We start from the raw sequence: 22,940 nt of genomic DNA, 5'->3' as shown, positions 1-22,940 counted from the left end.
TGCGGAGATGAGATGACGGATCTTGGAGCAGAACTGGCTTCCTGGGGCTGAGAGAGCACCCCGTGTGCCCCAATCTCCAGGGTGAGAGGGCTTTGCGCCTACTGTGTGTTTGGCCTGTGTCGGTGGGGACAGGACAGAGTGTGAAGAGGAAGGGGGGTGGAGGCCCAGGCTACCAAGGACAGTGTTCATCCCTGTTTGTCTGTCTGTCTGTCTGTTTTTCGAGGTAGGGTCTCACTGTAGCCCAAGCTGACCTGGAATTCATTATGTAGTCTCAGGGTGGCCTCAAACTCACGGTGATCCTCCTACATCTGCCTCCAGAGTGCTGGGATTAATGGTGTATGCAAGCATGCCCAGCTTTAATTTTTTTTTTAAAGGTGTTAGCTCCACTCCTAAATGTTTGCATGCCAACATCAGCCCATATCCAAAATGTTAGCTCTGCCCCCCCCAACTAAATGTCAGCCCCTCCCGCTGAAATATTAGCCGCTCCCCAAAAATGTCTGTCCTGCCCCTAAAATGTGAAGTAAGCCCTTTTCCCCAGAAGTCTCTGCTCCTCTCCTAGCTCGGTAACCACTCCTCCCTGGAAGGTTAGCTCCTCCCTCTGGAATGTGCGCGGGCCCAGGTCTCTGGACACTTGAGACCCTGCCAACTGCCTGGCATAACCATCACCTCCTTGCTGTGTGACCTTCGGTCAGTGACTTAACCTCTCTGGGCATCGCGTGTCGTGTCCTCATCTGTCCTCTGTAGAGTTGAGGTCTAATTTCTGAGGGTCACAAGTGTTTGGCCAGGCGTGGGAGGTATGGCTCACCCCTTCACAGGCCTCCCAGGGGTACCTGCTGCAGCCGCTCACTCGGAAAGCCAAACACCGCAGGCTGCTGCCAGAAAGCCTACCGCTCTCATTACAAAATCAATGCGAATGAAAAGCTTCCCCGGGACCCGGCTTGCGTGGGCAGGCCGCGGGGAGGCACCTCGCGTGGAGCGCCGCGTCCCGCCGCGCCCCGACTCCCCTCGCGCATGGGCTGGGTGGGGGAAGGGTCCCCACTGCCACCCACCTCCGCAGGCCGGCTGGCGCCTTCATTGCCCACTTGATTGATACCCGGGCGGAAACTGAGGCATGAGTGGAAGCCACTGCCCAGTGTCTCCATTTGGAACTGGCCTGCGGTTTTTGGTAGTCGTAAAAGTATTCAAACACAAATGGAATTCTTGCTTGGGCTAGGGTGACAGGCAGACAAAGGGACAGAGACAAAGACAGGCTGGAATCCCAGCACTAGGGATGCAGATGTAGGAGGATCGCCTTGAATTCGAAGCCAGCCTGAGACTACAGAGTGAGTGCCAGGTCAGCCTGGGCTTGAGAGAGACCCTACCTTGAAAAGCCACAGGAAAAAAAAAAAAAAAAAAGGAACAGTGCTGAAGAGATGGCTTAAGGTGCTTGCAAAGGACCCAGGTTCGATTTCTCAGGATCCAAGGAAGCCAGATGCACAAGGTGGCACATGTGTCTGGAGTTCATTTACGCTAGAGGCCCTGGCACACTCATTCTCCCCCCTCCCCACCCTCCACCTCTCTCTCTCTCTCTCTCTCTCTCTCTCTCTCAAATAAATAAATGTTTTTAAAAAATCATTTAAGAAAAGGCAACACTGGGGAGAGGGCTCAGTGGGTAAAGGTGTTACGTGGAAGCATGAGGACCTTTAGTTCAGACCCCCAGCACCCAGGTACGTGCTGAGTGTGGAGCCGTGTTTATGTAATCCCAGTGCTGTGGAGGTGGAGGAGGAGCATCCCTGCGACTAGCTAGCTAGCTAGCCTAGCCTAATGGGTGAGTTCCCCATTCACTGACAGACCCTGTCTCATAAAAATAAAGGAGAGGGCGCTGAGCGATGGCTCAGCACTTGAAGGCGCTTGCCTACAAAGCCTGACAGCCCAGGTTTGTTTCCCCAAGTACCCAGGTAAAGCAAGATACACAAGGTGGCACATGTGTCTGGAGTTCATTTGCAGTGGCAGGAGACCCTGGTGTGCCCATTCTCACTCACTCTCTTCCTTTCTCTCTTTCTCTATCTGCTTACAAATAAATAGAAATATATTTTAAAAAATACATAAATAGGACTGGGGAGATGGCTCCGTGGGGTTAAGACGCTTGCCTGCAAAGCCCAATGGCCCAGGTTTGATTCCCAAGGGCCCACATAAGCCAGATGCACAAGGTGGTCCATGCATCTGGAGTTACTTCGCAGTGGCTGGAGGCCCTGGTGTGCCCATTATTTCTCTATGTCTTATCTCTTTCTCTCTCTCTGCTTGTAAATAAATAAGTAGTTAAAAAAAAAAGAATAAGTCAAGTGGAGAAGAGAGAGAGAGGTGCCCAGCGATGAGCTCTGGCCCCTCATGCATGTGTACCTGCAAACAGGTAGGCCCACATGCATGCCAGTGTGCGTACAGCATGCAGATGAGTGCCAGAGAGAGATAGAGACAGAGAGGAAGCTGCATGGAAACATAACACAAGGAACACAAGGAGAAAACTTAGTTACTACACGCAAAGAGAGAACTAGCTTTTTGTTTGTTTTTGGTTTTCAAGGTAGGGTCTCACTCTAGCTCTAGCTGACCTGGAATTCACTATGTTGCCTCAGGGTGGCCTCAAACTCATGGTCATCCTCCTACCTCTGTCTCCTGAGTTCTGGGATTAAAGGTGTGTGTCACCACCACACCTGGTGAGAACTAGCTTTTTTTTTTTTTTTTTTTTAATGCTCACAACTTTTTCTTTTTTCATACATTTTCCTTATTAGCCTCTACCAATGTTTTCTTTCAACTTCTGGTGCATTTTGTTTTGTCCTTCTTTTTCTAGCTTCCTGAACTGTTTGCTTTACTAATTTTCTTCGGGACCTTTTCTTCCCTTCTAATTAAAATTTAAGGCTATTGATTTTCATGTAAGAATAGCCTTCATCCACAGCTCACAGATTCTGACACATGGGGCTACTTCAGCTTTATTTGTCCCTGGACTGGCAATGGGGGCTGGGAAAACGGCTCCGCAGTTAAAGGCACTTGTTCGCAAAGCTTGCTGGCCTGGTTTAGCCCAGGTTCAAATCCCTAGTACCCATAGAAAGCCAGATGCACAGAGTGCTGCGTCAAACTGCAGTGAATGCAGCAACATTCGTTCTCTCTCCCTCTCTTTCCTTGCAAATAAATAAAAAAAAAATTTTTTTTTTAAAGGTTGGCAGCTGGATGTGGTGGCACATGCCATTAATCCCAGCGCTCCAAAGGCAGGTAGGAGGATCACTGTGAGTTTGAGGCCCGACTGTGACTACAGCGAGAACTCCAGGTCAGCCTGGGCTAGAGTGAGACTCTACCTCAAAATCAATAAACAAATAGCAATGACAATGTTTAAGACAATCAGGGCGCTTTCCATACTGCTTTCCTTTGTTAGTCATTTCTAAATTTTTTTTGTTTTGTTTGTTTGTTTTCCTGGGATCAAAGGCGTGTGCTACCATGCTGAGCTTCTGAATTCTTGATTTTTTTTTAGTTTTGAGAATCACTTGAGGCTGTTTTCATGTCCTAACAATACTCACTTTGAGGTGGGGAAGGGCATCATTGGAGAATTCTGATTCATTCATTTATTTATTTTTTGACTTTTCGAGGTAGGGTCTTGCTCCAGCCCAGGCTGACCTGGAATTCAATATGTAGTCTCAGGGTGGCCTCGAACTCCCAGCAATCTTCCTACCTCTGCCTCCCAAGTGTTGGGATTAAAGGCGTGTGCCACCACGCCCAGACTGATTTTTTTTAAATTTATAATTATAGGCTAGATAAGTTTGGGATAAATAGTAGGTATTTGGTAAGTATGGTTTTAATGAGTGCTTGAATGAATTACAGTTTCGTCGAATTTATTTTTTTAAATTTATTGACAACCTCCATACTTATGTACAATGTACTTTGATCATAACCCCTTCCCATGACCCTGTTGGGGTCCCCTTTCCCATCCCCCTCCACTAACTCCCTCCCTCTTCTTTTCCACTAGTCACTCTTTCACTTCTTTTTTTCTTTCTTCTTATTTTTTTATTTATTTTTGGCTTTTTGAGGTAGGGTTTCACTCTAGTCCAGGCTGGAATTCACTATGTAGTCTCCTGGCGACCTTGAACTCATGGTGATCACCTACCTCTGCCTCCCAAGTGCTAGGATTAAAGATGTGCACCACCACACCCGGCTCATTTTATTTCTTAAAAATATTTTTTTAACTTATTTCAGAGAGAGAGAGAAAATGGGCATGCTAGGGCTTCTAGCCACTGCAATGAACAAACTCCAGATGCATGCACCACCCTGTGCATCTGGCTTTATATAGTGGGTACTGGGGAATCGAACCTGGGTCCTTAGACTTTGTAGGCAAGTGCCTTAACAAACAGCTAAGCCATCTCTGTAGCCCCTTGATTTTTTTTTTTTAATGCTATAAAGTTCCTCATTGAGATCATTAGGAAATTTGAATATAGACTATTAGGTCATATCATGCTAATGTTCTCAGGGAAAATAATATTATGGTTTCAAGAGAAATGTCCTTGTTCTTAGAAGACACAGGCTAGGGCTGGAGACATGGCTTAACAGTTCAAGGTGCTTGCTTGCAAAGCATGATGGCCCTGATGGCCCAGGTTCAATTCCCCAGCATCCACCTAAAGCCAGAGGCACTATCTACAGCCATAGACCACCCGGAATAAGCCCCACCTCATCTAAAGCCAGATGCACAGAATGGTGCATATATCTGGAGTTTGCTTGCAGAGGCAAAAGGCCTTGGTGAACCTATTCTCATTCTCTCTGCTCACAAAAAAAATAAATAAAATTTATGAAGAAGAAAGAAGAGGTAGAGGAGGAAGAGAAGAAGATGATGACAGTGACAGGGGGCTGGAGGTGGCTTAAAGGTTGAGGCACTTGCCTATAAAAGCCTAAGAACCCAGGTTTGATTTTCCAGTACCCCTGTGAGCCAGATGCACAAGGTGGCGTGCATATGTCTGGAGTTTGTTTGCAGTGGTTGGAGGCCCTGATGTGCCCATTCTCTCTCTCTCTCCTTTTCTCTCAGATAAATTCATAAAATATTTTTTTAAATGAGACACAGGATAAAGAACTTATAAATGACGCATTATGATGCCCTCCTTGTACCTACTTTCAAAAGGCTCGGAACACTGGGGTGGGGAGTTGGATCAGCAGCTAGAGCACTTGCTGCAGGTGTGAGGGCTTGAGAGGCCTGAGACTACCTGAGTTTGTTTCTCAGCATCCATGTAAACAGCTAGGCGTGGCCATGCATGTCTGCAACCCCAGCCCCATGGGGAGCAGAGACTGGGGACTCACAGGGGCTCATAAAAACTGCAGCTTCACGTTCAGAGAAAGACTCTGTCTCAAGGAAATACGCAGGTGAGTGAGACAGAAAGGACACTTGACTTCCTCCTCTGGCCTCCAGGGACCTGAGACCACATCTGCACATACATGTGCACATACCATGCACACACATCACACCACACCACACACACTATACATGCAAAAATAAATAAGTACACGTTCAGAATACTCCCTGGGCAAGAGCATTTTGATGTTTTGTTTTCCATTTTGTTTTCTATTTAGTTATTTATTTATTTTGGTTTTTCAAGATAGAGTCTTGTTCTCACCCAAGGTGACCTGGAATTCACTCTGTAGTCTCGGGCTGGCATCAAACTCACAGTGATCCTCTTCCCTCTGCCTCCCAAGTGCTAGGATTAAAGGTGTGCACTACCATGCCCAGCTGTCTTTTATTTATTGATTTGTTTTATTAATTATTTTTTAAAATTATTTTATTATTTGCAGGGGAGGGGGCCCGAGGTAGGGCCTCATTCTAGCTCAGGCTGACCTGGAATTCACTATGTAGTCTCATGGTGATCCTCCTACCTCTGCCTCCCGAGTGCTGGGATTAAAGGTGTGCGCCACCAAGCCTGGCTCTGTTATTTTTTTTTGTTGTTGGCGGGAGTTCAAGGTAGGGTCTCACTCTAGCTCAGGCTGATCTGGAATTCACTATGTAGTCTTAGGGTATACTTGAACTCAAGGTGATCCTCCGACCTCTGCCTCCTGAGTGCTGGGATTAAAGGTGTACACCACCATGCTTTGCTCTGTAATTTTTTTTTAATTTTTTTACATTTATTTATTTATTTGAGAGAGGGAAAGAGAGGATGGGCATGCCAGGGCCTCTAGCCAGTGCAAACAAACTCCAGATGCACGAGCCACCTTGTGCATCAGGTTTACACGGGTACTGGGGAATCAAACCTGGGTTCTTAGGCTTCTTAGGCAAGTGCCTTAACAGCTAAGCTATCTCTCCAGCCTGGCTTTGTATATTTATTTTTACTTTTATTTACTTCTTTGCAAGGAGAGAGAGAATATGGGCACACCAGGACCCCTAGCCTCTGCAAACAAATTCCAGATATATGCACCACTTTGTACATCTAGATTTATGTGGGTACTGGAGAATCAAACTCGGGTCATTAGGCTTTGTAGGCAAGTGCCTTGACCTCTGAGCCATTTTTCAGTGCTGGATTTTTTTTTTTTTTTTTTTTAGGCAGGATCTCACTCTAGCCCAGGCTGGCCTGGAACTCACTCTGTAGCCCAGGCTGGCCTTGAACACATGGTGATCCTCCTGTCTCAGTCTCCCCAGTGCTGATATGTTTTATGATACCCTTCCCCCCTATTTTTGAGATATGGTCTCACAATAAAGCTCAGGCTGGCCTAGAACTTGCTATGTTGTCCTGGTGGACTCAAACTCACAACCTCTCCCCCCGTGTCCCCGCTGATGGAGTTACAAGCTGTACCACCATGTCAAAGAAGGATGGGAGTGTTTCTGACAAGTAAGTAATTCACAGAGAACCGGACTCCAACAAGCTTTGGCATTAGGGTCGTTTATTATCTTGCTTTACACATGTTCCCTGGGTCAGAGGCATAATAGCTATGGTATGGACAGAGTCAGATATAACAGAGACATAAAATTGCAGTGGCTTCTGTGAACCAGAGTTTGTACTCTCTCTCCTCAGCCTCGAAAGTAGCCCCCAGGGCTGTCATGGGGACTCCACGGGGATGCAGTAGTTTCCCACATGGCTTGCCACGGAGCTTCTGTGCGTGGCAGGTTTCACAAATGTCCCCATTCTGCATGTTCCCCTTTGAGATGTTACTTTGTAAACTTTCCATTGAGAGGTGGGGCCTGTTCCTTCACACCTAGATTCTAGGCCAGCCTGATGACTTGCCTTAGCCAGTAGCAGAGGACTGAAGTCACCTTGTGCAGAGTCTCCTTCTCATCCTTCTCACTCTTAAAACCCCCTCAGCCGCAGTTAAGGACGCTTGCTTGCAAAGAGTGGTGGCTTAGAAACAATTCCCCGGTACCCTTGAAAGCCAGATGCATAAAGTGCTCCATGCATCTGGAGTTAGGTGCCCTCTCTCTCTCTCTCTCTCTCTCTCTCTCTCTCTCTCTCTTTCTCTCATCTATCTCCAATAAATTGCCCTTCCTTTCTTCCTCCCATTCTTGTCTTCCCTTTCCTCCTCTTTTTTTTTTCTATTTTATTTTTAGTTATTTTATTATTATTTGACAGAGAGAAAGAAGGAGACACAGAGAGAGAATGGGCGTGCCAGGGCCTCCACCCACTGCAAACGAATTCCAGACACATGTGCCACCTTGTGCAATTGGCTAACATGGGTCCTGGGGAATCCAACATGGATCCTTTGGCTTTGCAGGCAAGTGCCTTAATTGCTAAGCCACCCCTCCAGCTAACCTTTTCTTTTTTCCTTCCTTCCTTCCCTCCGTCTCTCCTTCTTTCCCTCTTTCCTTCCTTCCTTGTGTCTGGAAGAGTACATCATAAGGAGTCCTACCCTTCCTTTGGCCCTTACATTCTTTCTGTTACCTCTTCTGCAATGGACCCTGAGCCTTGGAAGGTGTGATTAGAGATACTGCAGTGCTGAGCACTCCCTGTCACTTCTCAGCACCATGGTGCCTTCTGAGTCATCCCAAGGTCACTGCCATCTGAAAAGAGAAGCTTCTCTACCCAAAAGTGAGAGTAGCATTAATATATGGGTATGAACGTTAAGAGAAGGGCTTACTGAGGACCCTTTCATTTAAAGGCCCTTCCAGAAAATTTTAAGTCCGCCCTCATGCTATTGTGCAGAAATAGTCATATGGCTGCACCTACTTGCAAGGCATACTGGGTTATATAGTCTTTCTTCAGGTTCACCAGGTGCTCAGTTAAAACAAGAAAAAGACTTTCTATAAAGGAAGGGGGAAATGGATGTGTGTCTATACAGTAGAACTTTCCAGAGAGTTTGCTGGGGAGACATCCCAGAAGAAGAGTCTTGGAAGCCCACCTATGTATTCTTTCACACCCACTATGAAGGAAGACTTCTGGTTTCCTCCTGCAGGTTTCAAGCATCCTCCCCCCCCCATGGGGGGGGGCTTTGCCTCAGGGGCAGGATGACTGATAAAACCTTCTTCCCCAAACGATCTGGCTAGGGCAGAAAACAGAGACCGGAAAATTTTTTGTTGGAAATTTCTGCTTATGAAAACATAGAGGAACAGGTTGAGACAGGTGTTGGGGTAGCTTAAGGAGAAGGTGGTCCACAAGATAAGTAGCATCTAGGGTTAGTGAGATTGGTTTGGCGACATCATTAGCCCCTCCCCCACTCGACCAGAAGCGCCACATTCAAGGGAACCCAGAAGGTGAAAAGGCTTTCACCAACACCACCAGCAGTCTCTTGGGCCTGCTGATGTGGACCAAATCCTCCCTCCAGAGCTTGGTACGGATGAGGTGGGCACAGGTGCCAGTGATGACCCAAGAACACCAAGAAACACAACAGGAAACAAGTAATAGTCACTGCCTTCTGTCGCCTGGAAAACATTGGATTCCAATTCTGTACTGTCTCCTCCAAAATCAGTGTTTACACTGCACAGATTTTTGAAATATTATTTTTATTTTGAGAGAGTGAAAGAATGGGTGTCTCAAGGCCTTCAGCCACTGAAAACAAATTCCAGTCGTGTGCAACATTGTGCACTTGTTTCAATGTGCATCTGGCTAATATGGGACCTGGAGATTTGAACATGAGTCCTTAGGCTTCGCAGGCCAGCACAGTAACTGCTAATCCATCTCTCCAGCCCATGTACAGTTTTCCAGTGACTCCATACTTGAAGTATGGAGAGCAGACAGTGGCTGCCAAAAGCCACACAGGGATAGCCAACCAAATGACTCTCTTCATACTGTGGTGGCTCCAGGCCCAGTCTGGGTAGAGGAGCAAGATGCAGCAATCCACAGAGATGAAGACCAGAAGGTAGATGCTGGTGAAAAAGTTAAGGGCCAGAAAAAAACCATGTAGATTTTGCATGCCCAGAGGGTCACTGGCCATGGGCCATGTTGTAGATAGAGATGAGCAGGGACAGGAGGACAGTGAAGTCAGCTAGGGCCAGGTTGAAGAACCAAATGGTGGTGACAATGTGAGCCATCTGGAAAATGGTCATATACAGCACCAGTCCATTGCTCAGGACTCCAATGACACAGGACACAGACAGGATGGCAGTGGTCAGTTCCCGCAGGTACCACCCTTGCTCAGGTTGGTTTTCAGGATTATTCATCTTTCCAACAGGAAGGACCACATATCAGAGCCACTGGTTATTTCCCTAGCTCCTGCCTAGAATCCACAGTGAGGGCTGGGGCCGTGGCTCAGCCATGGAGCTCCTGTCTAGTGTATTTTTGGTCACTCCAACCAAGATCCTTCTGAATGAGAAGTTTGCTACATAAAATCTTTTATTTTCTTCTTTGCTTATTTCTAGTTTTTCTGAAGTCATGAGTGGTATTTTTATTTCATGATTATTGTCAGTGTAAATAAATGAAATGAGGCCCAGAGAGATAGCCCCGTGGTTAAAGCACTTGCCTGCAAAGCTTAAATACCAGGCTTCAGGCTGGAGAGATGGCTTAGCAGTTAAGGCATTTGCCTGTGAAGCCAAAGGACACAGATTCAATTCCCCAGGACCCACATAAGCCAGATGCACAAGGGGCATGTGCATCTGGAGTTTCATCTGCGGTGGCTAGAGGCCCTGGTGTGCCCATTCTGTCTGTCTGTCTCTCTTCTCTCTATCTCTCTCTGCTTACAAATAAATAAATAAATAAAAATTTTTAAAATACCAAGCTTCAAATCCCCAGGATCCACGTAAAGCCAGCTGCACAAAGTGGCACATGATTCTGGAGTTTATTTGCAAAGGCTGGAGGCCCTGGTGCACCCATTCTCTCTCTCTCCTTTATCTCTCTCTTCTTGCAAATAAATGAAAAATTTTTTAAAGAAATGGAATTATGTTCGTTAATCTTGTAACTACAGGCCATGGTGATCTCTTATTATTTGTTTTAATAGTTGGCATGTTGGTTTTTTATTTTACTGAGCATACAGTTATAGCATGTTCAAATAATGACAGCTTTCTCAATTCCATTCTAGTCTTGATATATTTTTATTTATTTGTGAGCAGAAGGAGAGAGAATGAATGAGCAATTACACCAAGGTTTCTTACGACTGCAAATGAGTTCCAGCAATAATAAGATGGCTTTACATTGGTACTGGGGAATTGAACCCGAGTCAAAGCTGGCAGGCTTGGCAAGCGTGCACCTTTAACTGCTGAACCATCTTACCTTCTAGTCTTTGGTGGTGAGAATCCAATTTGAGACCTCTTGCACACTAGGTAGGTGCTCTGCCACTGAAGTACACCAACAGACACCCCCACCTTTTTTCTTTTTAAATAAAACATCAGCAAGTCATATATATAATTCTACATAATACCTTAAGCAGAATAAGGACAGAACCCTAGTCTGTTTTTTGTTTTGTTTTGTTTTGCACAAAAGCAAAAGGCCTTTGACTATTCTATGATGTTTGCTGGAAGTTTTATGAAGTTAAGAAAGTTCCTTTGTCTTGTTTTGTTTTGTGTTTTTTAAACATTTTTAATATTTTATTTATTTATTTATTTTAATATTTTTTTATTTGCAAGCAGAGAGAGAGAGAGAGAAGAGAGACAGAGAATGGGTGCACCAGGGCCTCCAATCAGTGCAGATGAACTTGAACTCCAGATGCATGCACCACTTTGTGCATCTGGTTTTATGCAGGTCCTGGGGAATTGAGCTTGGGTCATGAGCCTTTGCAGGCAAGTCCCTTCCCTGCTAAGCCATCTCTCCAGCCCCCTCCCTTTTTTGAGGTAAGGTCTTGCTCTATCCCACGCTGATCTGGAATTAACTCAGTAGTCTCAGGGTGGCCTTGAACTCATGGTGATGCTTTTACCTCTGCCTCCCAAGTGTTGGGATTAAAGGTGTGTGCCACCATGTCTGGCTATTTGTATTTTTTAATGTTTTTTTTTTATTGACAAGTTCCATAATTATAAACAATAAACTATGATAATTCCCTCCCCTTCCCCATTTTCCCCTCCACAACTCCACTCTCCATCATATCCCCTCCCTCTCTCCATTCGTCTCTCTTGTATTTTGATGTCATCGTCTCTTCCTCCTATTTTGCGGGTCTTATGAAAATAGTGGTAGGCACTGCAAAGTCATGGATATTAAGTCCAATTTCTGTCTGAATGATTGCATTGTCAGCAGTCCTACTCTTTATTTGGTTCTTACATTCTTCCTGCCACCTCTACCACAATGGACCCTGAGCCTTGGAAGATATAATAGAGATATTTCAGTGCTGAGCAGTCCTGTTACTTCTTCTCAGCACTATGGGACCTTTTGGGTCATCCCAGTGGTCACCGCCATCTGAATAAAGAAGCTTCTCTAACCAAAAATGAGAGTAGCATTAATATATGGGTGTGAAAAAAATATATGGGTATGAACATTAAGTGAAGTGCTTACAGGGCAGCTTGGTGAGCATAATATATGCATTTAGCCAGACTACAGCAGGCGTTACATCCTTGGGCTCATGAACTCCCCCGCCAAAGGCTTTTGATTAGGTTTTCAGTACCATACACGTATTCCTTCCCATGGAGGGGCCTACAGTCCAATCAGAGAGCAGTTTGTTTACTCCATAACAGACATGCCACTATTGCACCCATTCTGTCATTTGGTCTAGTTGGCCAAACTTAAGGCTTCCAGTGTCCACTCTTTTCACTGCTGATGACTTCTGCCTCCCATAGGGCTACAATGCAGGGCACCTTTTCCCAGCTTTCTGTCAGCCCAGATATGTGGAGTCTTCAGCAATAGGGTCTTACCATATATTTCTGGTGGGAAACCAAAGCCTTCGCAATAGCCTATAATGTGTTGGGGGCATCAGGGACCACCCTGGCCAACAACTCAATGGAAGGTATCCCATCTCTGGCACTGACATTTTTCTAGTAACAGTCTATGGCTTCTGGGTGTGCCATTATCTAAAAAAAGTAGGTTTCCATATGGCTTATTCACAACTTTTTTTTTTTTGGTTATTCGAGGTAGGGTCTTACTCTAGCTCAGGCTGACATGGAATTCACTATGTAGTCTCAGGGTGGCCTTGAACTTATGGTGATCCTCCTACCTCTCCTCCCAAATGGTGGGATTAAAGGTGTGTGCCACAATGCCTGGCTAGTTTGTAATTTCTTCAATGACCCATTCATCATTTCATGGTGTACTGCTTAATAGTCTCCATGATTTTATGTATGTTCTGTGGTTTTTCTTATTGCTGATTTGTAGTTTAATCCCATCGTGATCAGATAGAGTACAAGGAATTATATCAATTTTCCTACATTTGTTGAATAATATTTGGAGGGGGGTTAGAGTCTGCAAGCCTGTGTCTTTAGGTTGAGACGTTGAGGCCATTGATATTAAGAGTTATTATTGAAAGGTATGTATTTATTCTCACCATTCTTCTTGTTTTGTAGTGCTTCCTGTTTTGCCTTTACTCTCTTGTACTAACTGTAATTTGAGTATGGATTATTTTTTCTGTTTCTTCATGTGTGTACTTTCCTTCCTCTTCAGCATGGAGTATTCCTTCAATTTCTGTAGAGCTGGCTTAGTTGTCATATATTCCTTTAGCCTGTTTTTGTTGTGGAATGCCCTTACTTCTCTGTCAATTTGGATGGATAGCTTTGCAGGATAAAGCAACCTTGGTTGACAGTTGTTATCTTTCAGAACTTGGGATACAGCATTCCAAGCCCTTCTGTCTTTTAAAGTTTGTGTTGAGTAATCTGCTGTGATCCTGATGGGCTTGCCTTTATAAGTGACTTGTTGTTTTCTCTCTAACTGCTTTCAATATATTTTCCTTGGTTTGTGTGCTTAGTACTTTCATTATAATATGGCAAGGAGAGGTTCTTTCCAGGTTTTGCCTGTTTGGTGTTCTAAAAGCTTCCTGTATCTACACTGGCATCTCTTTCCCAATTTGAGGGAAATTTTCTTCTATGATTTTGTTGAAAAACACCTATTAAGCCTCTGGATTGAAATTCCTCTCCTTCTACTAAACCCTGAATTCTTATGTTTGATCTTTTCATAGTGTCCCAGATATCTTGAAATTCTGATTCATACCTTTGGATTAGTTTGTCTTTCTCTTTGTTGGACTGTATTAGATCTTCTACCTGGTCTTCTAGTTTAGATAGTCTGTTCTCTGCTTCATCCATTCTATTGGTGAGACTCTCCACAGAGTTTTTTACTTCACTGACTGTGTTTTTCTTTTTCTTTTTTCTTCTTTTTATTTTTTTGGTTTTTCAAGGTAGGGTCTCACTGTAGCCCAGGCTGACCTGGAATTAACTGTGTAGTTTCAGGGTGGCCTCAAACTCACAGCAATCTACCTACTTCTGCCTCCGTAGGGCTGGAGTTAAAGGTGTGTGCCTGACTTTTTTTTTTTTTTTTTTTTGAGGTAGGGTCTGGCTGACCTGGAACTCATGATGAGTCTCCTGGTTGCCTGAAACTCATGGTAGTCCTCCTACTTCTGCCTCCCAAGTGCTGGGATTAAAGGTATGTGCTACTATGTCTGGCCCTGTGTTTTCATTTCTAGTATTTCTGATTGGTTTTTCTTCAGTATTTCTATTTCCTTATTCATGTTTTATATTGATCTCCTTATTTCATTAAGTTGGTTCCCTGTGTTCTCTTGGTTCCTTCAAGAGTTTGTTTTCTTTTGATTACTTTGATTTCTTTGAACATAATCATTCTTTTGAAATATTTCTCAGGTATTTCATCCAAATCAGTCTCACTGGAGGTCATTTCTGATGTATTTCTCATTTTTTTTTTTTTTTTTTGGTTTTTCGAGGTAGGGTCTCACTCTGGTCCAGGCTGACCTGGAAGTAACTCTGTAGTCTCAGGGTGGCCTTGAACTCACGGTGATCCTCCTACCTCTGCCTCCCGAGTGCTGGGATTAAAGGCATGCGCCACCACGCCCGGCTGTATTTCTCATTTTTGGTGAAATTATATTGTCCTGATTTTTTGTGTTTCTTGAATTATAATTTAGAGATTTTTTTCATCTTGGTTTAATTTGATGCTTGGGTTTTTTAATTATCTGCAGTATTCTTAGCTGTATAAATCTGACATTATATATAATCAGAGGTAGGAGCTTAAGGTGCCAGGTGTGGCTCTTAAATTTCTCCCAGAGTAATAACAGAAGTGGCCCTAGGTGCTGGGCTTGCCTGCTACACAAGTGTTCTAGTAGGCTGAGTGAAGCAAAATACAAGTAAATTCTAAAATTCAACTGAACAATATACACAGTCAATCAAAATCAGTGGGGAGTATTTATGTAAGAGTGGGTATTGAAACAAACAGCTAATGTAACAAAGTCAAAGTCCCTAAGGTTTTGTTACTCCACACCTTTCCTTAGTCCTGTCACTTGGGAGGCTGAGATTTCTGGGTTTCAGGTCAGCCTGTGGTCAAATGAGATCCTGTCCCCACAAATGACAGAAGAAAAGACACTATAAATCAGGAAGCATGGGCTGTATAGATGGCTTAGTGGTTAAGGCACTTGTCTGCAAAGCCTTACCTTGGAAACTCCAGGTTCCACAAGGCCAGACACAGTGATGCAAGCATGCAATGTTGTATATGCATCACAAGGGAGTGCACGCATCTGGAGTTTGTTCACAGCTGATGAAGGCCCTGAGGTTCCAATTCTCTCTCTCTCTCAAAAAAAAAAAAAAAAAAAAAAAAAAGGAAGCAACAAAGGACAACCCCCAAATATAGCTTATTTAAGAATGGCAAATCAGTCACCGGGCGTGGTGGCGTACGCCTTTAATCCCAGCACTCGGGAGGCAGAGGTAGGAGGATCGCCAAGAGTTCGAGGCCATCCTGAGACTACAGAGTTAATTCCAGGTCAGCCTGGACCAGAGTGAGAGCCTACCTCGAAAAATAAAAATAAAAATAAAAAGAATGGCAAATCATATTGTATATATGTAAGTACAATGATTGAGATGGGGAGGTAATATGATGGAGAATGGAATTTCAAAGGGGAAAGTGGGGGGGGGGGAATTACAATGGGATATTTTTTTATAATCTTGGAAAATGCTAATAAAAATTTTTTAAAAAGTAAAATTGAGAAAAAATAAGGAAGAAAAAAAAAAAGAATGGCAAATCTCAGCCCAAATAAGCCAATGGGTGCAATACTGGATGGAGGAAACCAACTGCTCTCTAGATGGAATTGGAGGCCTGCTCCACAGGAGAGAATACATGCCTGATATTGAAAACCTGTGAGGGGGGAAGTTATGAGTCCTGGGGTGTAATGGCTGCTGGTGCCTGTTTAAATTCGTATACCATGCTTACCAAACTGCCTGGTAAGCCTTCTCTTAATGTTCACACCCATATATTACTACTACTCTTACTTTTGGCTAGAGAACCTTCTCTTTTCAGATGGCAGTGACCTTGGGATGACTCAGAAGGCATCATGGTGCTGAGAAGAAGTGACAGAGGAGTGCTCAGCACTGAAATATCTCTATCACACCTTCCAAGGCTCAGGGTTCATTGTGGAAGAGGTGGTGGAAAGAATATAACAGCCAACGGAATGGTAAGACTCCTTTAAAAATTTTTTAATTTTAATTTTTTTGTTTATTTTTATTTATTATTTGAGAGTGACAGAGAGAAGGAGGCAGAGAGAGAGAGAATGGGTGCACCAGAGCTTCCAGCCACTGCAAACAAACTCCAGATGCATGCACCCCCTTGTGCATCTGGCTAACGTGGGTCCTGGGGAATCAAGCCTTGAACCAGGGTCCTTAGGCTTCACAGGCAAGCGATTAACCACTAAGCCATCTCTCCAGCCTGGTAAGACTTCTTACAATGCAATCTTCCAGACACAAAATGGCCTGGATATACATGACCTTGCAGTGCCTGGCACTATCTACACAAGGAGGAAAAGATGATGACGTCAAAATAAAAGAGAGGGGCTGGAGAGATGGCTTAGCGGTTAAGCGCTTGCCTGTGAAGCCTAAGGACCCCGGTTCGAGGCTTGGTTCCCCAGGTCCCACGTTAGCCAGATGCACAAGGGGGCGCACGCATCTGGAGTTCGTTTGCAGAGGCTGGAAGCTCTGGCGCGCCCATTCTCTCTCCCTCTATCTGTCTTTCTCTCTGTGTCTGTCGCTCTCAAATAAATAAATAAATAAATAAATAAATAAATAAATAAATAAATAAATAAATAAATAAAAGAGAGACTGACTGAGATAGGGAGGGGATATAATAGAGAGTGGAGTTGTGAAAGGGAAAGTGGGGGAGGGAAGTGTCATGGTTTATTGTCTATAATTATGGAAGTTGTCAATAATTTTTAAATTACTTTAATTTAAAAAAAAAATGGCAAAGCCGACCATCTGTCAGATCTAACACACAGCCTGCCCTGACATGGAAGGTGCAATTAGCACTTCTAGTACAGGCCTATATACCAGGCTGCTTTTTGGCAGATACTGACTTGGTGTAAGTAGGCCCTATTACCTTTTGTGATGGCTTTGGTCTCAGCTATGTTTCTTGTCTGCTTTGGTCCCTCTTTCTTTTCTTGTTTTGGTTTTTTGAGATAGGATCTCATTATAGTTCAGGTATATCTGGAATTCACATTGTAGTCTCCGAGTGGCCTTGAACTCACAGCAATCCTCCTACTCCTCCTACTTCTGCCTCCCAAGGGCTGGGATTAAAGGCGTGCACCACCATGCCCGGTTTGATTCACTGCACTGTGGATTCACCTAGGCTGGCTGGGTCAGTGGGTCTGGTGCTCTGATCACCTGCACTGAGTGCTAGGTAGCTTGATCTCCTTCCCCAGGTCAGCAGTGGTTGCCAGGGCTGGCGTTTGGGGGAAGAGGAGGCTGTGGCAGGTACCTGAAGTTGTACAAGAGCCGCGACTGCTCTTCACAAGCTGCTCAGCTGGTCCCTGCTGTCCTCTCCTTTGGGTTTCTTGACTTTGGGAGGATGGTGTGAGTGGAAAATCCTTTCACCCGGCTTCTCCTGGGGCTCAGGCAGAGCCACATGAACTAACAGCACTGCTGGAACTGCTTTGGCCTGCTTCTGTGGGCTCTAGAAGCTCTGGGTCTCTCCTACTTCTCTGCTGTGGCAGGGTCACATTCTAGCCCAGACTGCCCTGGAACTCACTCTGTAGCCTGGGCTAGCTTTGAACTCATGGTGATCCTTCTACCTCAGCCTCCTGAGTGCTGGGATTAAAGACTTGTGCTACCATGCCTAGCTAAAGAAATAATTTTTAAAATATTATTTATTCATTTAAGAGAAAACACGAATGGGTGCACCAGGGCCTCCAGCCACTGCAAATGAACTCCAGACGCATGTGCCATCACGTGCATCCACTTACGTGAGTTCTAGGGAATTGAACCCGGGTCTTTAGGCTTCACAGGCAAGTGCCTTAAATGCTAAGCCATCTCTCCAGCCCAAGAAATAATTTTTATGTTGTATTTGTTATTCTAATTCAGGACATGCTGTGACACTACAATTTTGACAAGTACTTCTGGCCATTTTCTATCATACTGGTATTTAATGTCAATTTATTTTACTTTTTAAAAAAATGGCTATGATCAGCCCATGGAAAACTGAGTTGTGTTTGCATTCATGGTTTAATTCCTACTTGGGTATGAAGATTTATGATTCAACATTGGATTTCAGAGCTTATTATGTGATTTAGGATTTCCATGCCTGCATTCACAAGGGAAATGCAACTACATAAATTTTCTTTTCCTGAATATGATCCTTTTCTGATTTCACAGTCAACATTCCACTAGACAAGGTTAATCAATGGATGTTGAACCCAGAAAGAACTATCAATGAGGAAAATGTATTTTTTCAAAAAACTTTATTTTTATATTTTCAAGGTATGGTCTCAGTCTAGCACAGGCTGTCCTCAAATTCACTGTGCCTTCAGGCTGGCCTTGAATTCACAATGATATTCCTACCTCTGTTTCCCAAGTGCTGGGATTAAAGGCATGTACCACAATGCCTAGCTTATTTATTTGAGGGAGGGAGAGAGAAACATAAAGACTATATATATATATATATATATATATATATATATACACATATATATATATATGTGTGTGTGTGTATATGTATATGTATGTGTATGTGTATATGTATATGTATATGTATATGTATATGTATATGTATATGTATATGTATATGTATGGCCATGCTGTCAGGCTTTACAGTAGGCACCATTAACCGTGGAGCCATGTCTCCAGCCTGAGGAGAATGTATTTGCTTGGTCTTCAAGTGCTTGCCATAGGCTGTGTATTAATTAGAAAGAAGGAATAACAGCAGTAATTATACAGTTGAAGAGCTGGGTATCATGCCAACTGGGTGATCCAAATACCAACAGGGGAGGTTGCTCAGTGGGTAAAGCACTTGCTGCAGAAACGTGAGGACCTGCGTTGGGTTCCCTGGCACCAGGATAAAGCCAGATGTTGGGAGCACATGGCTGAAATTCTAGCATGCCTTTGATGAGATGGGAGGCAGAGGCAGGAGAATCAGGACTGATGGGTCAGCTAGCCTAGAGAATGCATCAGTGAACAAAGAGGCCCTGCCTCAAACAAGGTAGAAGGCTAGGACAGATATCCAAAGTTGTCTCCTGACCACTTTATGTGTGCCTGTGCACATACACACACATGCATGAAATTAAAGTTTTTAAAAGCTGGGTGTGGTAGCATGTACCACCAGCACTGCAGAGAGAGGAGACTCCCTGGACTTGCTGTCTTCCTAGTCCAGCAATAAAACAAACAAGTAAGGGCTGTGGTGGTGGCTTAGCTGTTAAAAGCACTTGCTTGCAAAGATTGCTAGCCAGGTTCAGTTTCCCAATACTCACATAAAGGCAGATGTACCATGTGGCACATGAGTCTGATATTGGTTTTCAAGAGCAAGAGGCCCTGGTGAGCCTCTCTCCCTCTCATAAGTACATAAAAATTAAAAAAAAAAAAAAAGCAATGGACCAGGTGTGGTGGCGCACACCTTTAATCCCAACACTTGAGAGGCCAAGGTAGGAGGATCTATGTGAATTCAAGGGAAGCCTGGAACTACATACAAATTCCAGGTCAGCTTGGACTAGAGCAAGACTCTACCTCAAAAAACCAAAACCTAAAATCAAATCAAATGAAAACAAGCAAAAAAAAAAAACCACATCACAACATGCTCATTCACCTCAAATCCCCAGTAGTGGGGCTGCTACCCACGGACTGAATGAAACCTCTGAAACCAGGAGCCCAAGTAAATCTATCCTCTTTAGACAAATGTAAGCAGTGAACAATAACCAACATAACAATGCACAAGGAGGGCTGGAGAGATGGTTCAGCAGTTAAGGCACTTGCCAGCAAAACCAAAGGACCCAGGTTCAATTCCTCAGGACCCACATAAGCCAGATGCATGCATTTGGAGTTCATTTGCAGCAGCTGGAGGCCCTGGCACGCCATTCTCATTCTCACTATCTGCCTGTTTCTCTCTCTCTTTCTCAAATTAAAAAAAAAAAAACTCTTAAAGAAAAAATAAACCAAAATAAAAACATGTCTACAACACACAAAGAGCAGTTGTACATTCATTGTATCCAAATGGGTTACCTTCAGAGAGACAGGGCTCATCTTGTACATTCTTTTTTTAAAAATATTTTTTGTTCATTATTTATTTATTTATTTGAGAGCGACAGAGAAAGACAGATACAGAGAGAGAGAGAGAATGGGCATGCCAGGGCTTCCAGCCACTGCAAACAAACTCCAGACACATGCGCCCCCTTGTGCATCTGGCTAACGTGGGTCCTGGGGTCCTGGGGAACCAAGCCTTGAACCGGGGTCCTTAGGCTTCACAGGCAAGTGCTTAACCGCTAAGCCATCTCTCCAGCTCCATCTTGTACATTCTTATGAAGGTATAACCCAGCCTTCTTCGTGAGGAAATATGGCAGCAGCTGAAGCAGCGAGGGAGGGGTTTCTGTTTTCTTTTCATTTTTAAAAATATTTTATTTTTATTTATTTGGGAGACAGAGAGAAGGAGAGAGAGAATGGGTGTGCCAGGGCCTCTAGCCATTGCAAACAAACTCCAGACACATGTGACACTTTGTGTATCTGGCTTATGTGGGTCCTGGGGTTCAACCCTGGATCCTTTGGCTTTGTAGGCAAGCACCTGAACCATGAAGTTATCTCTCCAGCCCTCTCCAGGGTTCTTAACCACCACTGGGCTTCCCCAGAGTGTGCATAGCCCTCAGACACAGTGCCCTGCCATGGCCTATGGCCTTCTGTCAAAGGTTCTCCGTGCTCAGCAGCGCCACCACCTTCCTGGCACTGGTACTGGCTATGACCCTTCCAGATCACTGCCCCACCCTCCTCACTGACCTCCAGCCCTCCATCAAAGACCTTGCCAGGGCAGACCCACTTTCTTAATTCCCTCCCCATCCCTTTCCATCTCCTTGGCTTGGCCTGAGCAGTCCTTCACACCTGTCCCTTTAGATTGGAATTAAAGATGCAATTCTACACATGGATCAGTCTAATCCCTGACATCTGCATCATTCCTTGGTCTTGGAGCACCCTTACAGGTCATGCCCCATACACTCAGAAAGGTCCACTACACAGGAAGTCATTTCTAACACTGGTACCCTAATGAATGCTACCAGGTCCTCCTCAGTCTTTGGACTTGGGGTGCTAGGCCAACTCCTGGCATATCCTGCCCATCACACCACTCACTGGCAGCCAACACAAGTTTCCTATAAAACTCCTGAAATTGAAATCTCTTCCCTGCTTTGGATAATGTCTCCTGACCCACCAGGGGTCACCACCTGAGAGGGCCTAACTGGAAAGGATGGGTAAGACACTCACCTTGCTAGGAAGGGCCGGGCCCATCACCAGCAGTATGTCCCTCCAAACCCACAGGGTGCTGACATCACCTCCTCCCTCCTCCACCCCCACAAGGCAAGGCAGCATCTGCCTGACCTGAAATGAATAAATCCCTCTGGTCCCAGGCCACCTTCCCCAGACTCCGTGTGAGTAGTCAAGGTGACTCTGGCCACCTTCTGGGTCTGGGGGTCATGGGTGGAGGGGTGGAGGGCTGGACACTTACCCTCCAAGGCTGCCTTCCAACTGGTATCTACCCTGACCCCAGTCTCTGCAGGAACCCCTCATGAGCATGGGCATCAGCCTTTGTGGGCCAGCACAGCCTCCTCATTTAAAAAAATATAATTTATTTATTTGAGAAAGAGAAAGAGAGAGAATGGGTGGGCCAGGGCTTCCAGCCTCTGCAACCGAACTCCACGTGCATGTGCCACCTTGTGCAGCTGGCTTATTTAGGTCCTGGGGAATTGAACCTGGGCCTTTAGGCTTCAAAGGCAAGTGCCTTAACCACTAAGCCATCTCTCCAGCTTTGTTTTCATTTTTATAAAATAACTTATTTATTTGGGAGGAGAGAGAGGTTTGGAGAGATGGGTCAGCGGTTAAGGCACTTGCCTGCACAGCCTAATAACCTGTGTTTGATTGCCTGGTACCTATGTAAGCCTGATGCACAAGGGGGTGCATGCATCTGGAGTTCATTTGCAGTTGCTGGAGGCCCTGGCATGCCCATTCTCTCTCTCTCTCTTCCTCTGTCTCTCTCAAGTAAATAAATAAAAAGAAAATAAAAGAATTCAGGGCCACAGCATGTTTCATCACCTTCTTCTCTTTTTGTGTGTATGTATAATGTTTTATGGTGTGTGTACATATATGTGTATGTCTACTGGACCAGGAGTATATTTTCCTAAGTGCATTAGAGGAAGGCCAATGGGAGAGGAGGAGAAATCAGTTCTGATTGGAGACAGCTGAGCTCTGATCTCATTGCCAAAGGCATGGTCCTCAAGCATGCTAGAAGTTGTAGGTGAACCCCATGTGGAAGGAGGGAGTAGAATGTGTGAGAGGGTCTGCCTGAGACTCTGAATGACTTCTGGGAAATGAAGGTGTGCTGCTCAATCTCCTGGAATTTGTAGTTTTGAAAGTCTATGTGGCCCCTGGGTAAGTACAGGCCCTTCTCCCACTAGGAACTTGGCACCCCTTAATGCATGCATTCCCATCAGCTAGCTGCAGTGGCCTCTCCTGGTCTATTTTCTTGCTTCTCCAGCCACAGTGCTGTTCAGAGTCAAGGAAGGATCTTTGGCAATTCTAGTCTGCAGGAGCTGGCTACTTGCTGACCAGCCAGGAATTTGCCCTAAATGCTGATGGATAAGCCTTCCTTGTAAATGCTCTCCCTTCTACACGTCAGACCTTTCTTCATACCCACAATTCTGTCCCCATCCTGGTATGGTGGCCCTATATCTAATGGGGATATGAGCAGGATCACGTGAATGTCTGGCCCAGCCTCAGGAACACCAGAGAGGAGAGGCAGCAGATACCTGCTCATCTCCACCCTCAATATTGCACCTCACAGGCATCTTTATTCTGTGGGTTCCCATGTATCAGGAGGGCCTAGGAGTTCCAGAATTGGTCATCCCCAAACCTTCTCATTCACACCCACCCCGCCAGCCTAGTTGATCAAGGCTGCGTCAGGAGAGGAGACAAGGAGTTTGAATATTGCTTGGTGGTGCTCTTGTGCAATCTC

General features: G+C 44.8%; 1 protein-coding gene across 1 annotated transcript; it reads right to left on the bottom strand.

Annotated features, from left to right (window-relative positions):
* Nucleotides 1–809: 809 nt before the first annotated feature.
* Gpr32 (G protein-coupled receptor 32) lies at nucleotides 810–9,583 on the bottom strand. Its single transcript, XM_045133355.1, is given in 10 exon segments — nucleotides 810–872; nucleotides 966–1,153; nucleotides 8,348–8,435; nucleotides 8,438–8,629; nucleotides 8,632–8,684; nucleotides 8,687–8,789; nucleotides 8,791–8,845; nucleotides 9,140–9,306; nucleotides 9,309–9,358; nucleotides 9,361–9,583. Coding segments are annotated over 10 exon segments (1,182 nt in total).
* Between the last annotated feature and the right edge of the window lie 13,357 nt (nucleotides 9,584–22,940).

This window comes from Jaculus jaculus, chromosome 14, assembly GCF_020740685.1.
Source record: "Jaculus jaculus isolate mJacJac1 chromosome 14, mJacJac1.mat.Y.cur, whole genome shotgun sequence".
Lineage (NCBI taxonomy): Eukaryota > Metazoa > Chordata > Mammalia > Rodentia > Dipodidae > Jaculus > Jaculus jaculus.
Note: the sequence above shows the minus strand (reverse complement) of the source record. Positions and strands in the feature narration are given on the sequence as shown.